Below are 21,119 nucleotides of genomic sequence, written 5' to 3' on the forward strand. Positions count from 1 at the left end.
CCTCCGATTAGCGCGGTTCGCTACGCACACCGTCACCACCGTCACCATTCCGCCCGCGGTGATTCGCGTCGCCAGGGCTGCAGTGGCGACGAGCGCGAGCTGGGCAAGTCGGTGGCCGGGCTGCTGACCCGCGGCGACAAGGTCACCGTGCTGGAGGGCCAGGAGCCCGTCGACTTCTGGCTGGCCATCGGCGGCAAGGCGGCCTACGCCAGCGACAAGCGGTGGGTGAGCGCGGCGGTGGCGCCCCCCACGTGGTCACGGCCCGAGCGACGGTACCGTGCGCTGGCCTCGTGTCGGGAACCGGGCACGGACGCCTGCTGTGTATTTGGAGTTTGCGTGTCTCTCTTTCTATCTCGTCACGTGTGACACCGACCGAATCGACTCCCCTCTCTCTCTCTCTCTGTAAACCTCGGTTTATATTTTCTTCTCAACTGTAATAGTTGGGGGCAAAACTCAACGATTCTCCAGGTTTTCTGCATTGCTCCCGCAAATAAACGCTCACCAATTGGCCGAGAACACCTTAACAGATGCAGGACTGCAGAGCTTGGCCGATTGTTCAAGCGCAGGTGGCAGAGGTGCATTGCTACGCGGCTATAATCGACTCGATCGTTACGAATCCTCGTACGGCGGTGAATTCATCACGGTTGACGATGATAATGATAACTGCATACCTGTCAACCCATACGGTTCAACCCATATTCTTTTGCAAGGAAATTGAGTTTTCAGGTCCATACGTCGTACAGCCGTTTCGCACAGAGACGGAGGTTTCTCGCGGTTCGTGCGCGCGGCGCTACGAACCCAGCGACCCGTATTCCGATTAGCACAGATGGCTACGTACGGTGCGAAATAACTTCAATGTACGTGCACAGCACCTCCGATTAGCACAGATGGTACATACGGTGCGAAATAAGTTTCACATACGTACACAGCACCTCCGATTAGCACCGATGGCTACGTACGGTGCGAAAGTTCAACGTACCATTAGAACCTCATTTGCCAGTAAAAAATATGATAAGTGTTTTTTTTACCCTTCTATCTGGCAACAAAACTAAGACCTTTTTTACAAGGAGTCATGTTTACATAGACTACAATACCTTGCAGTCATAATGGAAACAATAAACACAAGTCTGATAATGTGTTATGTTTTTTGTTTGCATTATGACTGCAGGTATTGTGGTCTATGCAAACATGACTCCTTGTAAAAAAAGGTGTCAGTTTTGTTGCCAGATAGAAGGGTAAAAAAAACACTTATCAAGTTCAACGTACATACACAGCACCTCCGATTAGCACCGATGGCTACGTACGGTGCAAAATAACTTCAACGTACACACACCGCACCTCCGATTAGCACCGATGGCTACGTACGGTGCGAAAGAAGTTCAACATATGTACACAGCATCTCCGATTAGCACTCATGGCTACGTACGGTGCGAAAGAAGTTCAACATACATGCACAGCACCTCCGATTAGCACCGATGGCTACGTACGGTGCAAAATAACTTCAACGTACACACACCGCACCTCCGATTAGCACAGATGGCTACGTACGGTGCGAAAGAAGTTCAACATACGTACACAGCACCTCCGATTAGCACCGATGGCTACGTACGGTGCGAAAGAAGTCCAACGTGTGTCGGTGCGACGCGCCCACAGCTTGCAGGAGGAGGCTTCGGACTTCGTGCCGCGCCTCTTCGAGTGCTCCACGCAGAGCGGCCGCTTCTTCGTCACCGAGGTGGCCGGCTTCACGCAGGACGACCTGGATGAGGACGACGTCATGCTGCTCGACGCCGGCGAAGAGGTGCCGCCACCCCCCTCTCCCCCCCCGCCCCTCGCCCCTCCCCTCCTCCTCACCCCCCCCCTCCTCACCCACCCCGCCGAGGCACCGGGGCGATACTGTGGTGCATCGACGATCGATCCGCGATCGGTGATCGCCGGGTGATTGTCGACGGCGTTGGTCGTGATCTCGCCCTGGGCGCAGCGGGCCGAAGCCTGCCGACACCTACGGTCGGGGGTGAGGGGGGAGCAGGGAGTGGGGGGTAGCAGGGGAGAGCGGGGAGAGGGGGGTAGCAGGGGGGAGCAGGGGGGGGTAGCAGGGGGGAGCAGGGAGGGGGTAGCAGGGGGGAGCGGGGGGGGGAGTGGGCAGGGGAAGTGGGGGACGTGGGGATCGGTGAGCGGGGAGGGGGGAGCAGGGGGGAGCGAGGAGCAGGGTTGGTGTGAGCGGGCAGAGGAAGCGGGGGCGGGAGAGCGGTGAGTGTGGGGGGCGCAGGGCGGAGCGGGGGGTGGAGCGGGGGGGGGAGCAGGATGGGGGGAGGGGAGCGGTGAGTTGGGGGGGGATCAGGGTGGGGGGGAGCGGTGAGTTGGGGGGGGGGGAAGCAATGGGGGGGTGCACTGTGGGGGCAAGAGCCGTGAAGCCATCTCACCATCGCCGTGTACCGACGGTTCTCTCGTTGGATGCCGGCTGGTGCCGCCACCGCCGCAGCTCTTCCTGTGGCTGGGCAGCGGAGCGAGCGAGAAGGAGCGCGTGGAGTCGGCCGCCACGGCGACGGAGTTCCTCAAGTCTCACCCGTCGCAACGGGACCCCGACACCCCCGTGGTCACCGTCAAGCAGGGCTTCGAGCCGCCCACCTTCACCGGGTGGTTCATGGCCTGGGACCACCTCAAGTGGAAGGTGACGTGCGGCGGCGAGCTTCTTCCCCGGCGGTCGCGAGCACGGCTGTCTGTGGCGTTGTCGGCTGTCCGCTACGTTGGCTGTCTGATACGTTGGCTGTCTGATACGTTGGCTGTCTGATACATTGGCTGTCTGATACGTTGGCTGTCTGATACGTTGGTTTTCCGATACGTTGGTTTTCCGATACGTTGGCTGTCTGATACGTTAGCTGTCTGATACGTTGGTTTTCCGATACGTTGGTTGTCCGATACGTTGACTGTCTGATACAATGGCTGTCTGATACAATGGCTGTCTGATACATTGGCTGTCTGATACAATGGCTGTCTGATACAATAGCTATCTGATACAATGGCTATCTGATACAATGGCTGTCTGATACATTGGCTGTCTGATACAATAGCTATCTGATACAATGGCTGTCTGATACAATGGCTGTCTGATACATTGGCTGTCTGATACAATAGCTATCTGATACAATGGCTGTCTGATACAATGGCTGTCTGATACGTTGGCTGTCTGATACATTGGCTGTCTGATACATTGGCTGTCTGATATAATGGCTGCCTGATACATTGGCTGTCTGATACAATGGCTATCTGATACAATGGCTGTCTGATACATTGGCTGTCTGATACAATAGCTATCTGATACAATGGCTGTCTGATACAATGGCTGTCTGATACATTGGCTGTCTGATACATTGGCTGTCTGATACATTGGCTGTCTGATACATTGGCTGTCTGATACATTGGCTGTCTGATACATTGGCTGTCTGATACATTGGCTGTCTGCTACATTGGCTGTCTGATACATTGGCTGTCTGATACATTGGCTGTCTGATACGTTGGCTGTCTGATACATTGGCTGTCTGCTACATTGGCTGTCTGATACATTGGCTGTCTGATACATTGGCTGTCTGCTACATTGGCTGTCTGATACATTGGCTGTCTGATACGTTGGCTGTCTGATACATTGGCTGTCTGATACATTGGCTGTCTGATACATTGGCTGTCTGATACGTTGGCTGTCTGATACATTGGCTGTCTGATACATTGGCTGTCTGATACATTGGCTGTCTGCTACATTGGCTGTCTGATACATTGGCTGTCTGATACATTGGCTGTCTGATACGTTGGCTGTCTGATACATTGGCTGTCTGCTACATTGGCTGTCTGATACATTGGCTGTCTGATACATTGGCTGTCTGATACATTGGCTGTCTGATACATTGGCTGTCTGATACATTGGCTGTCTGATACATTGGCTGTCTGATACATTGGCTGTCTGATACGTTGGCTGTCTGATACATTGGCTGTCTGCTACATTGGCTGTCTGATACATTGGCTGTCTGATACGTTGGCTGTCTGATACATTGGCTGTCTGATACATTGGCTGTCTGATACAATTGCTGTCTGATACATTGACTGTCTGATACAATGGCTGTCTAATACAATGGCTGTCTGATACATTGGCTGTCTGATACATTGGCTGTCTGATACAATGGCTGTCTGATACATTGACTGTCTGATACAATGGCTGTCTAATACAATGGCTGTCTGATACAATGGCTGTCTGATACAATGGCTGTCCGTGAATGGCATCTGGGAGTCTACATGGCTACTGCGTCGAGAGATAAGGTGATGAGATGAAGTGATGCGTTATTATAACGTTCACCTATTTCATAGCTTATTTACGTATTTATTTAAGATAATTCATTAAAAAGGCCAATATCATTATCCTCCAAATCTGCTATTCGCGAGCAGGGAAGAGACCCATAGAGACCCACGTAGAACCAGAGACTCGTATAGAACTGTAGAGACCCACAGAGACCACAGAAACCCACAGAGACCCACAGAGATACATAGAGACTCATATGTACGTGTGTATGTTGAACTTCTTTTGCACCGTGCTAATCGGAGGTATCAGATGTAAATATGCGATGCGGTTGATTTTGTCACGCTGCGTGCACTCACCACGTTGCGCGAGCGACGAATCGCCTCCAACCTCCCGTCCGTCGTCACAACTCTTATTACGAGGTAATGCCCACTGAACTGCTTTATAGCTCTCATTTGGCTTCAAATGATAACTCAACGAAGCGGCTTATCACCGTCGTCGCGTGCAAATGTATCGCAGCCACACATTCTCTAAACGCGTGATGTTGATTCTAAATGTGGAGGGAAAAACCGGGGGGGGGGGGGGGGAAATCCACGCAACCAAGGGGATAGAGAGACACTGCAGACTCCAAATATACAGCAGGTGTCATCAGGGTTGGGATCGAACCCGCGACCTCCTGTATACCAGGCGAGGGAGTTAACATCTCCTAGCCACCGTGATGATGATGATGATTAGAGAGAGACCCCCGCAAACTCCAAATATACAGCAGCAGGCGTCGTCAGCGTTGGGATCGAACCCGCGACCTCCTGTATACCAGGCTAGGGAGTTAACATCTCCTAGCCAAAGTGGCCGCCTTCTCATGCCTCCCGTTCACCGTGTCATTCCAGAGCGCCAAGTCATACGAAGATCTCAAGCTGGAGCTCGGGGATGTGACGGGGATCTCCCAGATCACTGTGGTGAGTTCCACTCCACTCCACCAATGATGGCACCGCTCTCCACCTCCAACCCCACTCCCCCATCCCCCCCCCCCCCGGTCTCTCTCCCCTGCCTCTTTCTCTCATATTATCACACTTGTGCCGTTTCGATTATGGCCGTCAAACTCCTCGTTCTGTCGGTCGTGTGGTTATCCCTCGAGGAGGCCCGCTGCTGTACTCACTCGTTCTCTGCAACGTTGATGATGTCCGTGTTGTTGTTTATAAACGTGCGTTTCGGGTATCTGGCTGCTGCTCTACATTTCCAACCACTGTGTCGAGCCATCATTTGTGGCCAGGTCGCCTTTCCACAGCTAAGTGGGCCTACCTTGGTAAAAAAAAAAAAAAATCTCGCTTCTCCCGTGGGGGTCACGGCACGGAATATCGACGTCCTTTCACCCCCTCGTCCCGGCAGGACATGAACAACAAGGCGAGCGTCGGGGGTCAAAGCAAGCCGGGCGGCGGAAGTGGCAAGGCGCCAGCGGCCACCGCCGGCGGTGGCGGCAAAGTCGCCGGCGCCAAGGCATCCTCGGGGAGCAAGTTGCCGGGAGTCGGAGCGTCGGGGCTCCAGCCGCAAGGCTACAAGAGCACCGCGGACGAGAAGGCCTCCGCCAAGGCCGCCGGCGTCGGCGGCGGCGGAGGGGGCGGCGCTACCCAGAATTCCGTGGGAGGCGCGACGCAGATGACGAGCGCCGGAGCGGGGACCGCGGGCGGAGCCGGAGCCGGCGGGGCGGTGGCAGCTCAGGCAGGCCTCGGCGGGGGTCACCAGCCTGGCGGGAATGAGGTGGACGGTGCCCACTCTGGGCCCTTCCCCCCGGAGTGCCTCGTGAACGTCGCGACGGAGGATCTGCCGCATGGCGTGGACCCCAGCAAGAAAGAGGTGAGCGGCGGGGACGGTGGTGCAGCAAGAAAGAGGTGAGTGGCGCGGACGGTGGTGCAGCAAGAAAGAGGTGAGTGGCAGGGATGGTGGTGCAGCAAGAAAGAGGTGAGTGGCGGGGACGGTGGTGCAGCAAGAAAGAGGTGAGTGGCAGGGATGGTGGTGCAGCAAGAAAGAGGTGAGCGGCGGGGACGGTGGTGCAGCAAGAAAGAGGTGAGCGGCGGGGACAGTGGTGCAGCAAGAAAGAGGTGAGTGGCGGGGACGGTGGTGCAGCAAGATAGAGGTGAGCGGCGGGGACGGTGGTGCAGCAAGAAAGAGGTGAGTGGCAGGGATGGTGGTGCAGCAAGAAAGAGGTGAGTGGCAGGGACGGTGGTGCAGCAAGAAAGAGGTGAGTGGCGGGGACGGTGGTGCAGCAAGAAAGAGGTGAGTGGCAGGGACGGTGGTGCAGCAAGAAAGAGGTGAGTGGCGGGGACGGTGGTGCAGCAAGAAAGAGGTGAGTGGCAGGGATGGTGGTGCAGCAAGAAAGAGGTGAGCGGCGGGGACGGTGGTGCAGCAAGAAAGAGGTGAGTGGCGGGGACGGTGGTGCAGCAAGAAAGAGGTGAGTGGCAGGGATGGTGGTGCAGCAAGAAAGAGGTGAGCGGCGGGGACGGTGGTGCAGCAAGAAAGAGGTGAGTGGCAGGGACGGTGGTGCAGCAAGAAAGAGGTGAGTGGCGGGGACGGTGGTGCAGCAAGAAAGAGGTGAGCGGCGGGGACAGTGGTGCAGCAAGAAAGAGGTGAGTGGCGGGGACGGTGGTGCAGCAAGAAAGAGGTGAGCGGCGGGGACGGTGGTGCAGCAAGAAAGAGGTGAGTGGCGCGGACGGTGGTGCAGCAAGAAAGAGGTGAGCGGCGGGGGACGGTGGTGCAGCAAGAAAGAGGTGAGTGGCGGGGACGGTGGTGCAGCAAGAAAGAGGTGAGTGGCGCGGACGGTGGTGCAGCAAGAAAGAGGTGAGCGGCGGGGACGGTGGTGCAGCAAGAAAGAGGTGAGTGGCGCGGACGGTGGTGCAGCAAGAAAGAGGTGAGTGGCAGGGACGGTGGTGCAGCAAGAAAGAGGTGAGTGGCGGGGACGGTGGTGCAGCAAGAAAGAGGTGAGCGGCGGGGACAGTGGTGCAGCAAGAAAGAGGTGAGTGGCGGGGACGGTGGTGCAGCAAGAAAGAGGTGAGCGGCGGGGACGGTGGTGCAGCAAGAAAGAGGTGAGTGGCGCGGACGGTGGTGCAGCAAGAAAGAGGTGAGTGGCAGGGATGGTGCAGCAAGAAAGAGGTGAGCAGCGGGGACGGTTGTGCAGCAAGAAAGAGGTGAGTGGCGGGGGACGGTGGTGCAGCAAGAAAGAGGTGAGCGGCGGGGGACGGTGGTGCAGCAAGAAAGAGGTGAGTGGCGGGGACGGTGGTGCAGCAAGAAAGAGGTGAGTGGCAGGGATGGTGCAGCAAGAAAGAGGTGAGCAGCGGGGACGGTGGTGCAGCAAGAAAGAGGTGAGTGGCGGGGACGGTGGTGCAGCAAGAAAGAGGTGAGCGGCGGGGACGGTGGTGCAGCAAGAAAGAGGTGAGCGGCGGGGACGGTGGTGCAGCATGCGCAGTGGGGACCGGCCAGTTCTCTGTGCACTCGTAGATGTGAGACTAGGCTCTAAGGAAAGCTGTCTCAGGTGTGGACCGTTGTAAGTAAGTTACGAGGCGAGGGGGAAGCGGAATGTATATTTCTAGAGGCAACAAGTTGGAACTTGTGTGTGACGGTGGCCGTGTGGTGGCTGCCTGTGGCTCGTGGCCTGGGCCTTTCGGGAGGTTCTCAAAAATGAGGAATGCACCATTGGAGCCTCATTTGCCAGGAGCAAAATATGATAATTGTTTTTTATGACCCTTTTTAGCTGGCAACAAAACTGACACCTTTTCGTGCGCCTTTTGGCGTCATCTGGTCCAACACCATGTGAGACTAGGCTCTAAGGAAAGCTGTCTCGGGTGTGGACCAATCAATTTCAAGGACAGTGCATACATCATCATAGTTGTGTTTTTTGTTTGCATTCCGACTGCTAGTTTTGTGGTCTATGCAAACATGACAGTTTTGTTGCCAGACAAAAGGGTAAAAAACCAATGATCAATTATCATGAGGAATGCAATCACTGACTTGTCGCCAACTCTTCTTCGTCTTCTCTGACTTCTTCTCCTTCTACGAACACTGATCATCATAAATAATATTCAGGGCCTACCTTGGCTCCTCCCACCCTCAACCAGTATATATACAAATACTGTGTCCTTGGAATTTCTCTCACTTGATACAGCAATCGTGCTGTGATGGTTCCACCTGAAGACGGAAGCTTGTGTTGCCTCCGAAACGTCGTGATTTTTATTTTTTATTTTATTTATATTTTTCTTTTATTAATTGTAATTTTTTACCTAGGTGACTTTACCGAAAAAACCTAAGAATACTGATCATGGTCGCATCGTCTCCGCCCGTCCCCCCGCCGTGCTCCCCCCAGGTCTACCTCGGCAGCGAGGACTTCGAGAGGATCTTCGAGATGTCTCCATCGCAGTTCGCCGGCCTGCCCCAGTGGAGGCAGAAAGAGCTGAAGAAAGCCAAAGGCCTCTTCTGAGGAGAGCGCAGTGGCACGGCAGAAGCACCTTGGACGTCATCTCATCTCATCCCCCCTCACCCCCCCTACCCCCCCCCCCCCCCCGGCTGCAATCTTAGCCAAGGGGAGGTCACTTTTCTCCCCCCAGTGGTAGTTGTCCCTGTGTGGTACAAATTGGACACAGCTCACCGGCTTGGCAGTAGGAGGGGGCGGCGATGTTACTCTCCCATTCGTGTGTGTGGGAAGCGGTTTGCCCTACGCTGCGCTACGAACCCGGCGACCCGGGTTCGATTCCCACTCACGGCCAACGCCGGTGACGATTATCCGGTCCTGGGCCTCCCCTGGGTCGACTCAGCCTCAAATGAGTACCCGGTGCGATGCGTAAACATCACCACTGGGGAGACAAAGGCGGCCGGGCGTGGTGCTGGCCAACCACACCCTTGTGTGCCGTTTCGGCCTTCGTAGGTGCTACTCGCTAACAGCCCTTGCCCCAACAGTCTGTGTACAGGCTACACGGGGGATCTTTGTCTTTGTGCTTTGTACGTGCTGGTTTTTTTGTTTTTCATCCCAATTAAATTTTTACCAAATTTGGAACATTATGGACTGTGGTCTTCCGCGTGGTTGGCTCACAGACGTTTTCGAGCGCTGACAACGAGAAACGGGTGAATTGAAAATAGTAACGATGTTTTTGCTCACGTGAGTTTTCTGTTCGTCGAGAGGAGAGGAATATTGGCATTCCGGCCGTCCTTCCGCAGAAAATAACGAACTTTACAATAAGCGGCCTTCACGGATTATCATGACGCGTCGGACCTCGGTGGAGTTGCCCCCGACTTCCCTTACAGCGGCGACGCTTTGCAAGACAGGCAACTCCTGGCAGCCGCTGAGTTCGAGTTAATTTTGATCCGTTGCGCCAGCGTTTCTCCGCTAATTCCCAGATGTTATGGCCCGCTTTCGCCAATAAGACATCGTCAGCGCGCGAGGCCTCGCCACGCCATCTGACACCATTTGGTTCGTCGGCTTTTAACGCGTAGGCTTTCGCCACCAATATTATCCCGTGGTAAACGTTTTTGGGGCTTTACTGTCCAACGCTCAACCCGTGTGCCGAAGTAGTAACTCATTGGCGCGTTTTGTGCTACGTGCCAAACCTTCGGGTTTAAGGACACGTTTATATTTACGAGATCTAACCCAAAAACTCTCATGAAACCATTGTTGTGGTTTGACAGCTGCACGACGATGATGATGATGATGGGGTGTTGTCACTGTTTGTGTGTGGTCGTGGGGGGGGGGGCGCACGTCAGGGGCCGCACTAAAGGCCACCAGGGAGCCTGCCAGTGGCCCCGTGGGGGCCTTGCAGTGAAGACCCACAGCGTCACGCGGTTGGCACTTCCCGTTGAGCCGGTCGTTGCCACGGCTGTATTGCACGAGAGGTGCACGGCGTTGCTCGAGCCACGGCGGCATCAACAATAACAACAACAGTGGAGACAACAACAGAGACAACAACAACAGACACAACAACAGAGACAAAAAAAACAACAACAGACACAACAACAGAGACAAAAAAAACAGACACAACAACAACGGAGACAACATCAACAACAGACACAATAAAACAACAACAGACACAACAACAACGGAGACAAAAGCAACAGAGATAAAAACAAGTGAAAACAACAACAGAGAAAACAACAACAGAGATGACAACAGCGACAAAAAACGACAACATAGACAATAACAACAACAACAAAGACAACAATGTCAACTGCCCTTCCCCCCCCCCCCTTCAAGGGATAACGCACAAGACGAGAGAGGCGTTGAAACGGTGGTTGGAGGAAACGCACGCACATCGAAGAAGACGCAGCGAGAGACACCAGGAAAAGGGTTCGTCAGTACAGGTTATTGCCGTGTGGCTAGGTACAGGTGTAGTATGAGTAGAGACTCCTGACTCTATAGGAGATACGACTGACTCTATTGTATGTAGGGTGTGTAGGCATATATGCCTTCAAATTGTATTTATTTTTTGTTTGGGAAGATCGACAATTGTTGTCGACCTGTTGAATCAACATTTTTGACCCCCACTTCTGGGAGCGAGGGGAGTGCACTCTCTAACTTTTTAATTCAGTCCCTCTGAAAGGATCTTATCATTTAATTGACGGACAAAACAACGCCGGGCATTTTATAATAGATTTGGACCACGACATGAAAAACAAGAATGGGTTTATCCTTTCTGGCAATGAAATCAGGAGGTGAAGTAAAGGTGTCCCTTGATATAGCTGCCTACCCAGAGCTATATATGCTCTGATACCTGCCTTGTCTTAGGAACTGCTCGCATTTTAGCAACCTCTGGTCTGACACTGTTGAAACTAGGCCCCTAAAGAAGGGAGTCTCTGCTGTAGGCCAATACGTTTCAAAGACAATGCAGATATTATCAGAGCCATGTTTGTTTGCATGTGTGGTTAACGCAATACTTGATTCCTTGCAAAAGGTTTATTTTTGGTCTTTGGACATCTAAACACAACTCCTGTTTGATTGCCGGAAATGGGCCATTCATTCAGTACGCAAACATCTGCCAAAACTTGACCCCTCCCCCCCTCCCTGTACACACGCGGACGTTTTACTTTCCGCCCACCTGCGTACGTACGCCTGATGCACCCCACCCCCCCGAATCCATTCGAACGGCCGATTTTTAATCAGAAACGATCAAGGATTATGTAAATTATTTTGTCAAGGCGCCCTCCCCCCCCTTCCAACCCAGCTTATATATATGCTCCAAGCACGTGTGCTGTTTCATTCAGACGCTGTCGCCTCGACAGACCTGGTTTTCACCTGAGGACGGCTGCTTGCGTTGTGGCCGAAACGTCGTGAGAATTATTTTATTATGTTTTATTTTTATTATTTTATTACTTCCCTTCTACGTGACTTTACCGAAAGAACCAAGAAGAAGGATTAACAATATTGACGCGTTTCAGCAAACAGATAGTCCAACGCTGGAATATCTAACTCATGTGAAGGCCAATATAGACAAACATTATTATCGAGGATTCACCCCCCCCCACCGTTTCCTATGCGTACATTGTCAGTAGACCCCCCATACGCAAGCGTACGCATTTGGGTGAACCCCGCCTCCCCCCTCCATGCGTACGTACTAAATGGATGGTCCCAAAGGGGATAAAACCTCTTCTTAGTTTTCTTACTTTGATACCGGCAAAAAAAAGGTCCCATGATTGGACCACGACGCCGACTCTTTTGCAGATCTGGTCCACGGGGATCTTGAAAAAGAAAACATCGTCAACAGCTAAGCGGGACGGCGCGGGGTTTGCGGTATTTACCAGGGCAGCCGTCGGGGGTGCGAACCACGCACAAACCTCTGCAACAAGCGCGACACGTGACCCCGACCGAATCGACTCCCCTCTCTCTCTCTCTGTAAACCTCGGTTTATATTTTCTTCTCAACAAGAACAGTTGGGGGCAAACCTCAACGATTTGCTTTGCTCTCAGCGACAGCATTGTGTAAGAGAGGGGGGACCATCTTCTTGGTTCTTTCGGTAAAGTCACGTAGAAGGGAAGTAATAACATAATAAAAATAAAACTTAATAAAACAATTCTCACGACGTTTCGGCCACAACGCAAGCAGCCGTCCTCAGGTGAAACCAGGTCTGTCGAGGCGACAGCGTCTGAATGAAACAGCACACGTGCATGGAGCATATATATAAGCTGAGTTGGAAGGGGGGAAAAGAGCGCCTTGACAAAAGAATTTGCATATCAAGAGGCATTTAGCATATTTATGGGAAATGCAGGTATGTGATTAGTACTACTCATGCCCGTGCATTATGCAGGATTAGCAGCATCAAAGGGAAGGGATATGGGAAATGCAGGTATGTGATTAGTACTACTCATGCCCGTGCATTATGCAGGATTAGCAGCATCAAAGGGAAGGGATATGGGAAATGCAGGTATGTGATTAGTACTACTCATGCCCGTGCATTATGCAGGATTAGCAGCATCAAAGGGAAGGGATATGGGAAATGCAGGTATGTGATTAGTACTACTTAGAGGGGGGACCATCCCCAAAAGGCCCAGGCCACGAGCCACAGGCAGTCACCGAACAGCCACCGTCACACACAAGTCCAAACTTGTTGCCTCTCGAGAAATGTACGTGTCGCCCTCCCCCCTTGCCTCGTCACTTACTTACAACGGATGTTAATAAAATGCAGAAAAATCGACGAGACAATCGAGGTTAGTTTTATGTCGCGGATGGCAGATCTGTGAAGATGAAAAGGGTGCACGGTGGCTATGAGATGTTAACGACCTCGCCTGGTGTACAGGAGGTCGTTGGTTCGATCCCGACCCTGACGCCTGCTGCTGTATATTTGGAGTTTGCGTGTCTCTCTCTCTCATCATCATCACAGTGGCGAGGAGATGTTAACTACCTCGCCTGGTATGCAGGAGGTCGTTGGTTCGACCCCGACCCTGACGCCTGCTGCTGTATATTTGGAGTTTGCGTGTCTCTCTTCCTGTGGTCGCGTGGATTTTTCTAGAATCAACGTCACGCGTTCATGGGTATTTGGCTGCTATCAATGTCCACATGATGATGATGATGAGCCACTTCGTTGAGCTATCAATTTTGACAGCCAGGTCACTTCTGAACACGAGCTACATAGCTCAGAGGGGCCTTACCTGGTAAAAAAAACCCATAAAATAAATAAATTCCAGGGCGTGGGTCAAGGCAAAGGTGAACCCAGGTAAGATTAAGCTCGCCTCATGGCCTTGTTCAGAACAGATTTGTTTCTCTAATGTCTTCCCGTCACCAGAAGAACACCTCCGCATAATCCGAAAAGTTGCTTCCGAGGGAAAAATTCCTTAACACCTACTACTAGTGAGAATGTATTTATGGAAACTATTGGCTTTCATTTTTTGTTGTTGTTTAAATGTCCACCGACTTCAACAGAAGTGCTTGTTTTTACCCAGGACAGTCTATTCGCCAGGGCCACGGGGTCACGGCATGGGACAAGTGTAACCACTTATTCATCTTCTTGGTTCTTTCGGTAAAGTCACGTAGAAGGGAAATAATAAAATAATAAAAAATGTACATGATAAAATCATTCTCACGACGTTTCGGCCACAACGCAAGCAGCCGTCCATTCAGACGCTGTCTTACCGACAGCTCAGTTCTTCACCTGAGGACGGCTGCTTGCATTGTGGCCGAAACGTCGTGAGAATTATTTTATTATGTTTAAATGTTATTATTTTATTATTTCCATTCTACGTGACTTTACCGAAAGAACCAAGAAGATGAATCCCTGCAGTCACGAAAGCTTTAAATCGAAATCTCACTTATTCATACTCTTTGGTTCGTAGTTAGAAATAAAATAAAATAAAACAAATCACGACGTTTCGGGCGCAACACAAGCGTTCGTCATCAGGTGGGACAACCACAGCAAAAAACAAAAATAGCTAAAGTGGGCGAGAGAGCTGCCGTGGCAAGAGGCTATATAGGTTACTGGCGACACGTCGTATTTTATTTCTAAATACGTGACTTTACCGATAGAACCAACGAGTATGGATTCCTGCAGTCATGAAAGCTTCAAATCAAGATTTAACCACTTATTTTTGCAAGTTCACTACAGCAGCAAGGTCACAACTAAACACATTCCTGCAGAGGGAGCTGGTAGGAACGTTGGGTTGCTCGATCAAATGCCAGGGTCAACGGCGGCGTGGTGTATTCCGCAAATATGCCCGACTGTGAGGGCGGGCACAAGCCGGCGTGAGTAGGTTAAACGTTGAGTTTTATAAGGGCACCACGGGGTGACCAGCCCCTCCCCACCCAGCCCCACCCTCCCCACCAAGCCCCTCCCCACCCTCCCCTCCCCACCCAGCCCCTCCCTCCCCACCCAGCCCCTCCCTGCACGACGGACACAATAATCCCCTGTGGGCTGGTGTAACCAGGAGTTTCCTACCAGTAATATGACAATCAATAGAGCTATGCAAATATTGCCCTGAAAAGTCACCTCTTAAAAAATGTCCTCTCCCCCCCCCCCCCTTAGTTTTGGTTATTTACCGCTGTTGACTCCGTCTGATTTCCATACGTGGCGGCGCAAATATAAATTATTATTATTATCATCATGGGACCTTTTTGCCAGTACTGACGATATAGCTTCTCACCCCGAGCTATAGATGCTCTTGCTACGTGTGGCATTGTCTGTGCACTGTTCGCCTTTCGGCGCTGTTCTCTGGTCTGACACTGGGGGTGAGACGAGGCCCTGAAGAAGGCTGCTGCCTCTGGCGTCGGCCAATCCGTTTCAAGGTCAATGCAAACATCATCAGAGCCCTGTTTGTTTGCATGTTCATCGCAAGTACTGTGTGTGTGGTTAATGCAGTAACGTGATCCCTTGCAAAAGGTTTCTATTTGGTGAACATCTTAACACCGATACTATTTGGTTTTATCGGTAAAGTCACGTAGGTAAAAAAAATAAAAATTCGTTTTATTTTTTTTACCTACGTGACTTTACCGAAAAAAAAAACAAAGAATAAAAAAAATATGTTTCTTTTCCTACGTGACTTTACCGAAAAAAACACAAAGAGTATGAACCCTTGCAGTCGCGAAAACTTCAAATTTAGAATATTAACACAACTCCTGTTGTATTGCCAGAAAGGGTAAAACCTATTCTTATTTGTAATAATTTGATATTGACAAAAAGGGCTCCCATGATGAAGCTTCTCACCCCGAGCTTTACATTCTCTGAGACGTGTGGCAATAACTTGGCATTGTTCAACTTTTGACCTTCTCTGGTCTGACACCGGCGAGACTCGCTCATGAAGGCTGCTGGTGTAGGGCCAATCAGTTTCAAGGTCAATGCATAGATTATACACTGGTCAACACACGTTTTCTGGCATAAGGTATTCCAACGGTTTTAAGGTAATGTTGGGGTGCTGATTCCAAATCTGGCATCAGTTTTTGAGATATCAAATATTGCATTTTCAATAAAAACTGCGGAAGAAAAATATTAAATAAATGTGGATATCTACATGAAATGATATTATAAACGCACTATCCTAAAAATACAGCACCATATTTTAACACTAAAGTAGTCACTGACTCGCAACAACTTGCAATCATAAGTGTCTGAGTTAGTTTCGGGAAAAATCAAATAAAATGGGGTATGCCGATAGCATAAAAATGAGATGTGATGGAGCAAATCTGAGATCAGATTTGGAATCAGCACCCTGAAATTAGTCTAAAACAGCTGCAAAAGTCCAGGCCAGAATTTGTTCTATTCTTTTTTGTTGACCAGTGTTATCAGAGCATGTTGGTTTGCATGTTCACTACAGATACCCTGTTGGTTGATACGGACGTAATTGCCTTGCAAAAGGCATCTACTTGGTGTTTGAACGTCTTAACACCACCCGTTTCAATGCCAGAAAAGGGTAATAAAACCTATTCTTATTTTTCACATCATCATTATTAATCGCACTGCTGTGGCTTATGAAACGTGGGCCTACTTTTATATATTTTTTGCCCAATCCTGGCCCAGCGTTCTCAACAATTCATAAAATGAAATAAACGCCTAACACGTGGGTGGGATAGATCTCTGTGCGATGACGAATGGCCCATTGCCTGAAACGTCGCTTATTTCACATACACGACAACAACAACAACCGCCATTCGCCACTGAGGTGCGGTGACGTCACCGCGGCGCTTGTGCCAGGCTAGGTGCACGTTGAGGCCACGTGAAGTGTCGAACGCCCGCTGGCAGGAGGTTACGTGGCAGACCCTGCAGGTGCCACGGGTCGACTGACTGAGACGAGTGGCCGATGCACCACCTGTGCCCACCTACTGCGACAACTTGCTGTGTTTTAGCCGCCCGGCGCTCCGCTCATTGTTGTATACAAAGACAAAGGTTCCCCGTATAGCCTTAATAGACTGTTGGGGCAAGTGCTGTTAGCGAGTACCTATGAAGGCCAGCACGGCACACAAGGGGGTGGGTGGCCAACACCAAAGATCCCCCGTATGGCCTTATTGAACTGTTGGGGCAAGTGCTGTTAGCGAGCACCTTTGAAGGCTGGCACGGAACACGATGGAGTGGGTGGCCGACACCACGGCCGGCCGCCTTTGTCTCCCTAGTGGCGATATTTACGCATCGCACCAGGTATTCATTTAAGGCTAAGCCAACGCCACACATACACAAGCACACACGCACGCACGCACGTGTGTTCACTTTAGGGCAATGTTATCGAGGAATGTGGTTTATTTATTCTCCCTTTCGTATATGTTTCGCATTGGTCGCGTTCTTAACATGACCAGGTCCTCCTTCCTCCCCATGCATATTGCCAGATCCCTCTAAGGCAGGGAGGGGGGGGCTAGATGGTAAACAGCTTGAGTCCGCGTCTTTGGGCTAACGATTTCATTCACTTTGTGACCTTTTCCCATGACGTGTTCCCATTGGCAAGCCTCCATGTATCCAAATAAAGCCATGCAGAGCCTGGGAGCCACACAATTTATCTGCTTGGATGGAGCTGTCAGCTTTCGAGCTGAGGAAATAAACAAATAAATGAAGGGTGGGTGGGTGTGGTGATGGTGGTGGTGGGGAAGCCACCACAAAACAAAGATTGAACTATAGTAATAGGTTTTTACCCTTTCAACTGGTACAAAAACTGACAACTTTATACAAGGCATCATGTTTGCAATAACCACAACACAAGCAGTCAAAATGCAAACAAAAATAAACACCTCTGATAATGATATGCACTGTCCTTGAAGTTGATTGGTCCATGTCATTATCAGAGTTGTTTTTTGTTTGCATTTTTACTGCTTGTGTTGTGGTTATTGCAAACATGATGCCTTGTATAAAGGTGTCAGTTTTTGTACCAGTTGAAAGGGTAAAAACCTATTACTATATTTTGCCATTGGTAAAGGAGATGTCTCATAAAGATTGAACTATTTTTTTTATTTTACCAGGTAAGACCCATTGAGCTGCTATATATAGCTCGTTTTTAGAAGCGACCTGGCAATCACAAATGATAGCTCAACGAAGTGGCTTATCATCATCACGTGGACATTTAAAAGCAGCCACATACTCGAAAAGCGTGATGTTGATTTTAAATGTGCAGGGGAAAACCGGAGGACCCGGAGAAGAATCCAAGCCACCACGGGGAGAGAGACACGCAAACTCCAAATATACAGCAGCAGGCGTCAGGGTGGGGATCGAACCCGCGACCTCCTGTATACCAGGCGAGGTAGTTAACATCTCCTAGCCACCGTGATGATGACAGAGACACACACTCCAAATATACAGCAAGCGTCATGGTCCGGACAAATACCACGACCTCCTGCATACCAGGCGAGGTAGTCAACATCTCCTAGCCACCGTGGCGCCCCTATAAACTGGGGACGACCCTATGAAATACGAATTGAGGGGTGCATGGCGTGGGTTCCACATCCTGTCGCACAGACTTATGGGGGATGAAGGAGGGTCATCCACATCTCAAGGCGCTGCGGCGATCCAATCCGATCCGACCCGTCAGTCGTCGTTGTGCGACAGTTCGAGAGCGCAAAGAATGAAATAAAATCACAAGGTACTAAAAAAAGAAAGCCAGGCAAAAGCAAACCGACACTGAGAGAGTTCACGTGAAAACATGTTTGTTTTGCTTTTTTGTGTGTGTTTTTTTCGAGTGTTTTAAAGACAGGAAATAACTGCAATTATATACACCGCACAGTGTGTGTGTGTGTGTCGCCAAATGGGTTCCATGTGACAACTCCAGACAATTATTCTTATTAATATTCATTATTCTCCTCCGCGTGGCCGATGGTGTTAATGTCGAGTAACAGCAGTGGTTTTACACCGAGCTGTTTGAGTCACGTGATTGCGTGAGGAGTCGCCGAGTGGCGCAACGCTCTGGTGATGCCCGCTTCGTGTCGATGTCCGTGTGAGTCTACGGGTCTCTACGTTGAGGCTTTGGGTGTCAGTGTGAATCTATAGATCTTGATACAGCTGTCGTGGCTGTGACGGTTCCACCTGAAGACGGAAGCTTGTGTTGCCTCCGAAACGTCGTGATTTTTATTTTATTTTACTTTTATTAATTTTAATGTTTTACCTACGTGACTTTACCGACAAAACCTAAGAATATTAATCCTTGCAGTCACGAAAGCTTCAAATCTAGAATATCTGTGTGAGTCTATGGGTCGCAGTGTGAATCTTTAGATCTCTGTGAGTCTCTGTGAGTCTATGGGTCTCCGTGTGAATCTTTAGATCTCTGTGTGAGTCTATGGGTCTCCGTGTGAATCTTTAGATCTCTGTGAGTCTCTGTGAGTCTATGGGTCTCCGTGTGAATCTATAGATCTCTGTGTGAGTCTATGGGTCTCCGTGTGAATCTTTAGATCTCTGTGTGAGTCTATGGGTCTCCGTGTGAGTCTATAGATATCTGTGTGAGTCTATAGATCTCTGTGTGAGTCTACGGGTCTCCGTGTGAATCTTTAGATCTCTGTGTGAGTTTGAACAAACGGTGCCCCCCCCCTTCCACCAACCCATTTCGCAAAGAACACGCGTGATTGAGGTCCTATTTTCCAACGCGCTTGAGGATCTACGTCCGTGCCCGAAAAACGTACATCGGCACATCGCTCACGGCGATGGCAGCCGAAGGATGAAACCCCCGTAGAGCTGCCAAGAGAGGGAGGGAGAGAGTCAGAGGAATTTATGTAAACGGTTGACCAAAGAAGGCCACAAGGGAAGGAGATGAAATATGACTGTGGTGGGAGTGAAGTCTAAATTAATTTTGTTCATTTTACCAAGTGGCTTTTAAAGCGTAGGAAGTTGATTGTTCTCCGCTGGGTTTACCCAGTGACATCACGCAGTAATCCAAATGTCAGTGTAGCATTGACGACATCTATTTAAACTAAACTATTTTTTGTTTACCAGGTAAGTTCCACTGAGCTGATGTATAGATCTTTTTTAGAGGCGACCTGGCCACAAATGATTGCTCAACAAAGTGGCTTATCACGTTGAAATGGATAGCAGCCCAATACATTAAACACGTGGTGTTGATTCTAAATGTTGAGGGTAAAAATAAGTATAACCCGTAAAAACAAAGTTTTTCACTATAAATCCTTTATATGCGTGGCGGCTAGAGTCCTCTCGTCCTCTGGCTTGAGATGGCTGCCACCTATGGGTCAGATGATTGCCTGTCACCATTAAGCAATTGGTAATTAAATATAATATTTTTGTCCAAAACAGTGTAAAATGTTGGAAAAAAATTTTCACGAAAATTAATTGTCACGCACAACGAGTCTGTGTGCAAAATGTCAGCTCGATTGGATCACGGGAAGTGGGCTAAAAAACGACCGAAAGATGTGCACGGTCGTAAGCGCGCAAGCAAGCAAGTGAACTTAATATAAAGGATTTAAAAAACGCAGGACCTGGAGGAAAATCCACGTGACCACGGGAAGAACATGCAAACTCCAAATATACAGCAGCAGGCGTCAGGGTCGTGTTCGAACCCGCGACCTCCTGTATACCAGGCGAGGTAGTTAACATCTCCTAGCCACCGTGATGATGATAATGACGATACAGAGAGACACGCAAACTCCAAATATACGGCAAACGTTGGTATTTAAGGAGCCTCTTTATGAAAAAAAATATATACAGCAGTCGGGGTTGCTGCGCGGTCCACTTTCTGCCCTGCTTCCTTACCGCCCCCCCCTTCTCTCTCGCCCCATACTGCCCATACTGCCGAGGCCTACTATACACTACACTATACACTACTATACACTACACTATACAATACACTACTACACACTACACTATACACTACTATACACTACACTATACACTACTATACACTACACTATACACTACACTATACACTACACTATACACTACACTATACACTACACTACACACTACTATACACTACACTATACACTACACTATACACTACACTATACACTACACTATACACTACTACACACTACACTATACATTACTATACACTACACTATACACTACACTATACACTACACTATACACTACTATACACTACACTATACACTACACTACTATACACTACACTATACACTACACTATACACTACACTACTATACACTACACTATACACTACACTATACACTACACTACTACACACTACACTATACACTACACTATACACTACACTACTATACACTACACTATACACTACACTATACACTACACTATACACTACTATACACTACACTACACACTACTATACACTACACTATACACTACACTATACACTACTACACACTACACTATACACTACTATACACTACACTATACACTACACTATACACTACTATACACTACACTATACACTATACACTACACTATACACTACACTATACACTACACTACTATACACTATACAC

At 49.8% G+C, this 21,119-nt stretch overlaps 1 protein-coding gene across 1 annotated transcript in view; it reads left to right on the forward strand.

Annotated features, from left to right (window-relative positions):
• The window catches only part of LOC144736627 (villin-1-like), a 40,756-nt gene extending 30,428 nt beyond the window's left edge, over positions 1-10,328 (forward strand). The window contains exons 16-21 of the mRNA XM_078619191.1: positions 76-221; positions 1,654-1,798; positions 2,480-2,668; positions 5,170-5,238; positions 5,669-6,133; positions 8,634-10,328. Of these exons, the coding sequence (XP_078475317.1) occupies positions 76-221; positions 1,654-1,798; positions 2,480-2,668; positions 5,170-5,238; positions 5,669-6,133; positions 8,634-8,747 (1,128 nt within the window). The 3' untranslated portion in view covers positions 8,748-10,328. The remainder of the gene's footprint in view (positions 1-75; positions 222-1,653; positions 1,799-2,479; positions 2,669-5,169; positions 5,239-5,668; positions 6,134-8,633) is intronic.
• The last annotated feature ends 10,791 nt before the right edge of the window (positions 10,329-21,119 follow it).

The sequence above is a fragment of the Lampetra planeri genome, chromosome 62 (genome assembly GCF_965212315.1).
Source record: "Lampetra planeri chromosome 62, kcLamPlan1.2.h2, whole genome shotgun sequence".
NCBI lineage: Eukaryota > Metazoa > Chordata > Hyperoartia > Petromyzontiformes > Petromyzontidae > Lampetra > Lampetra planeri.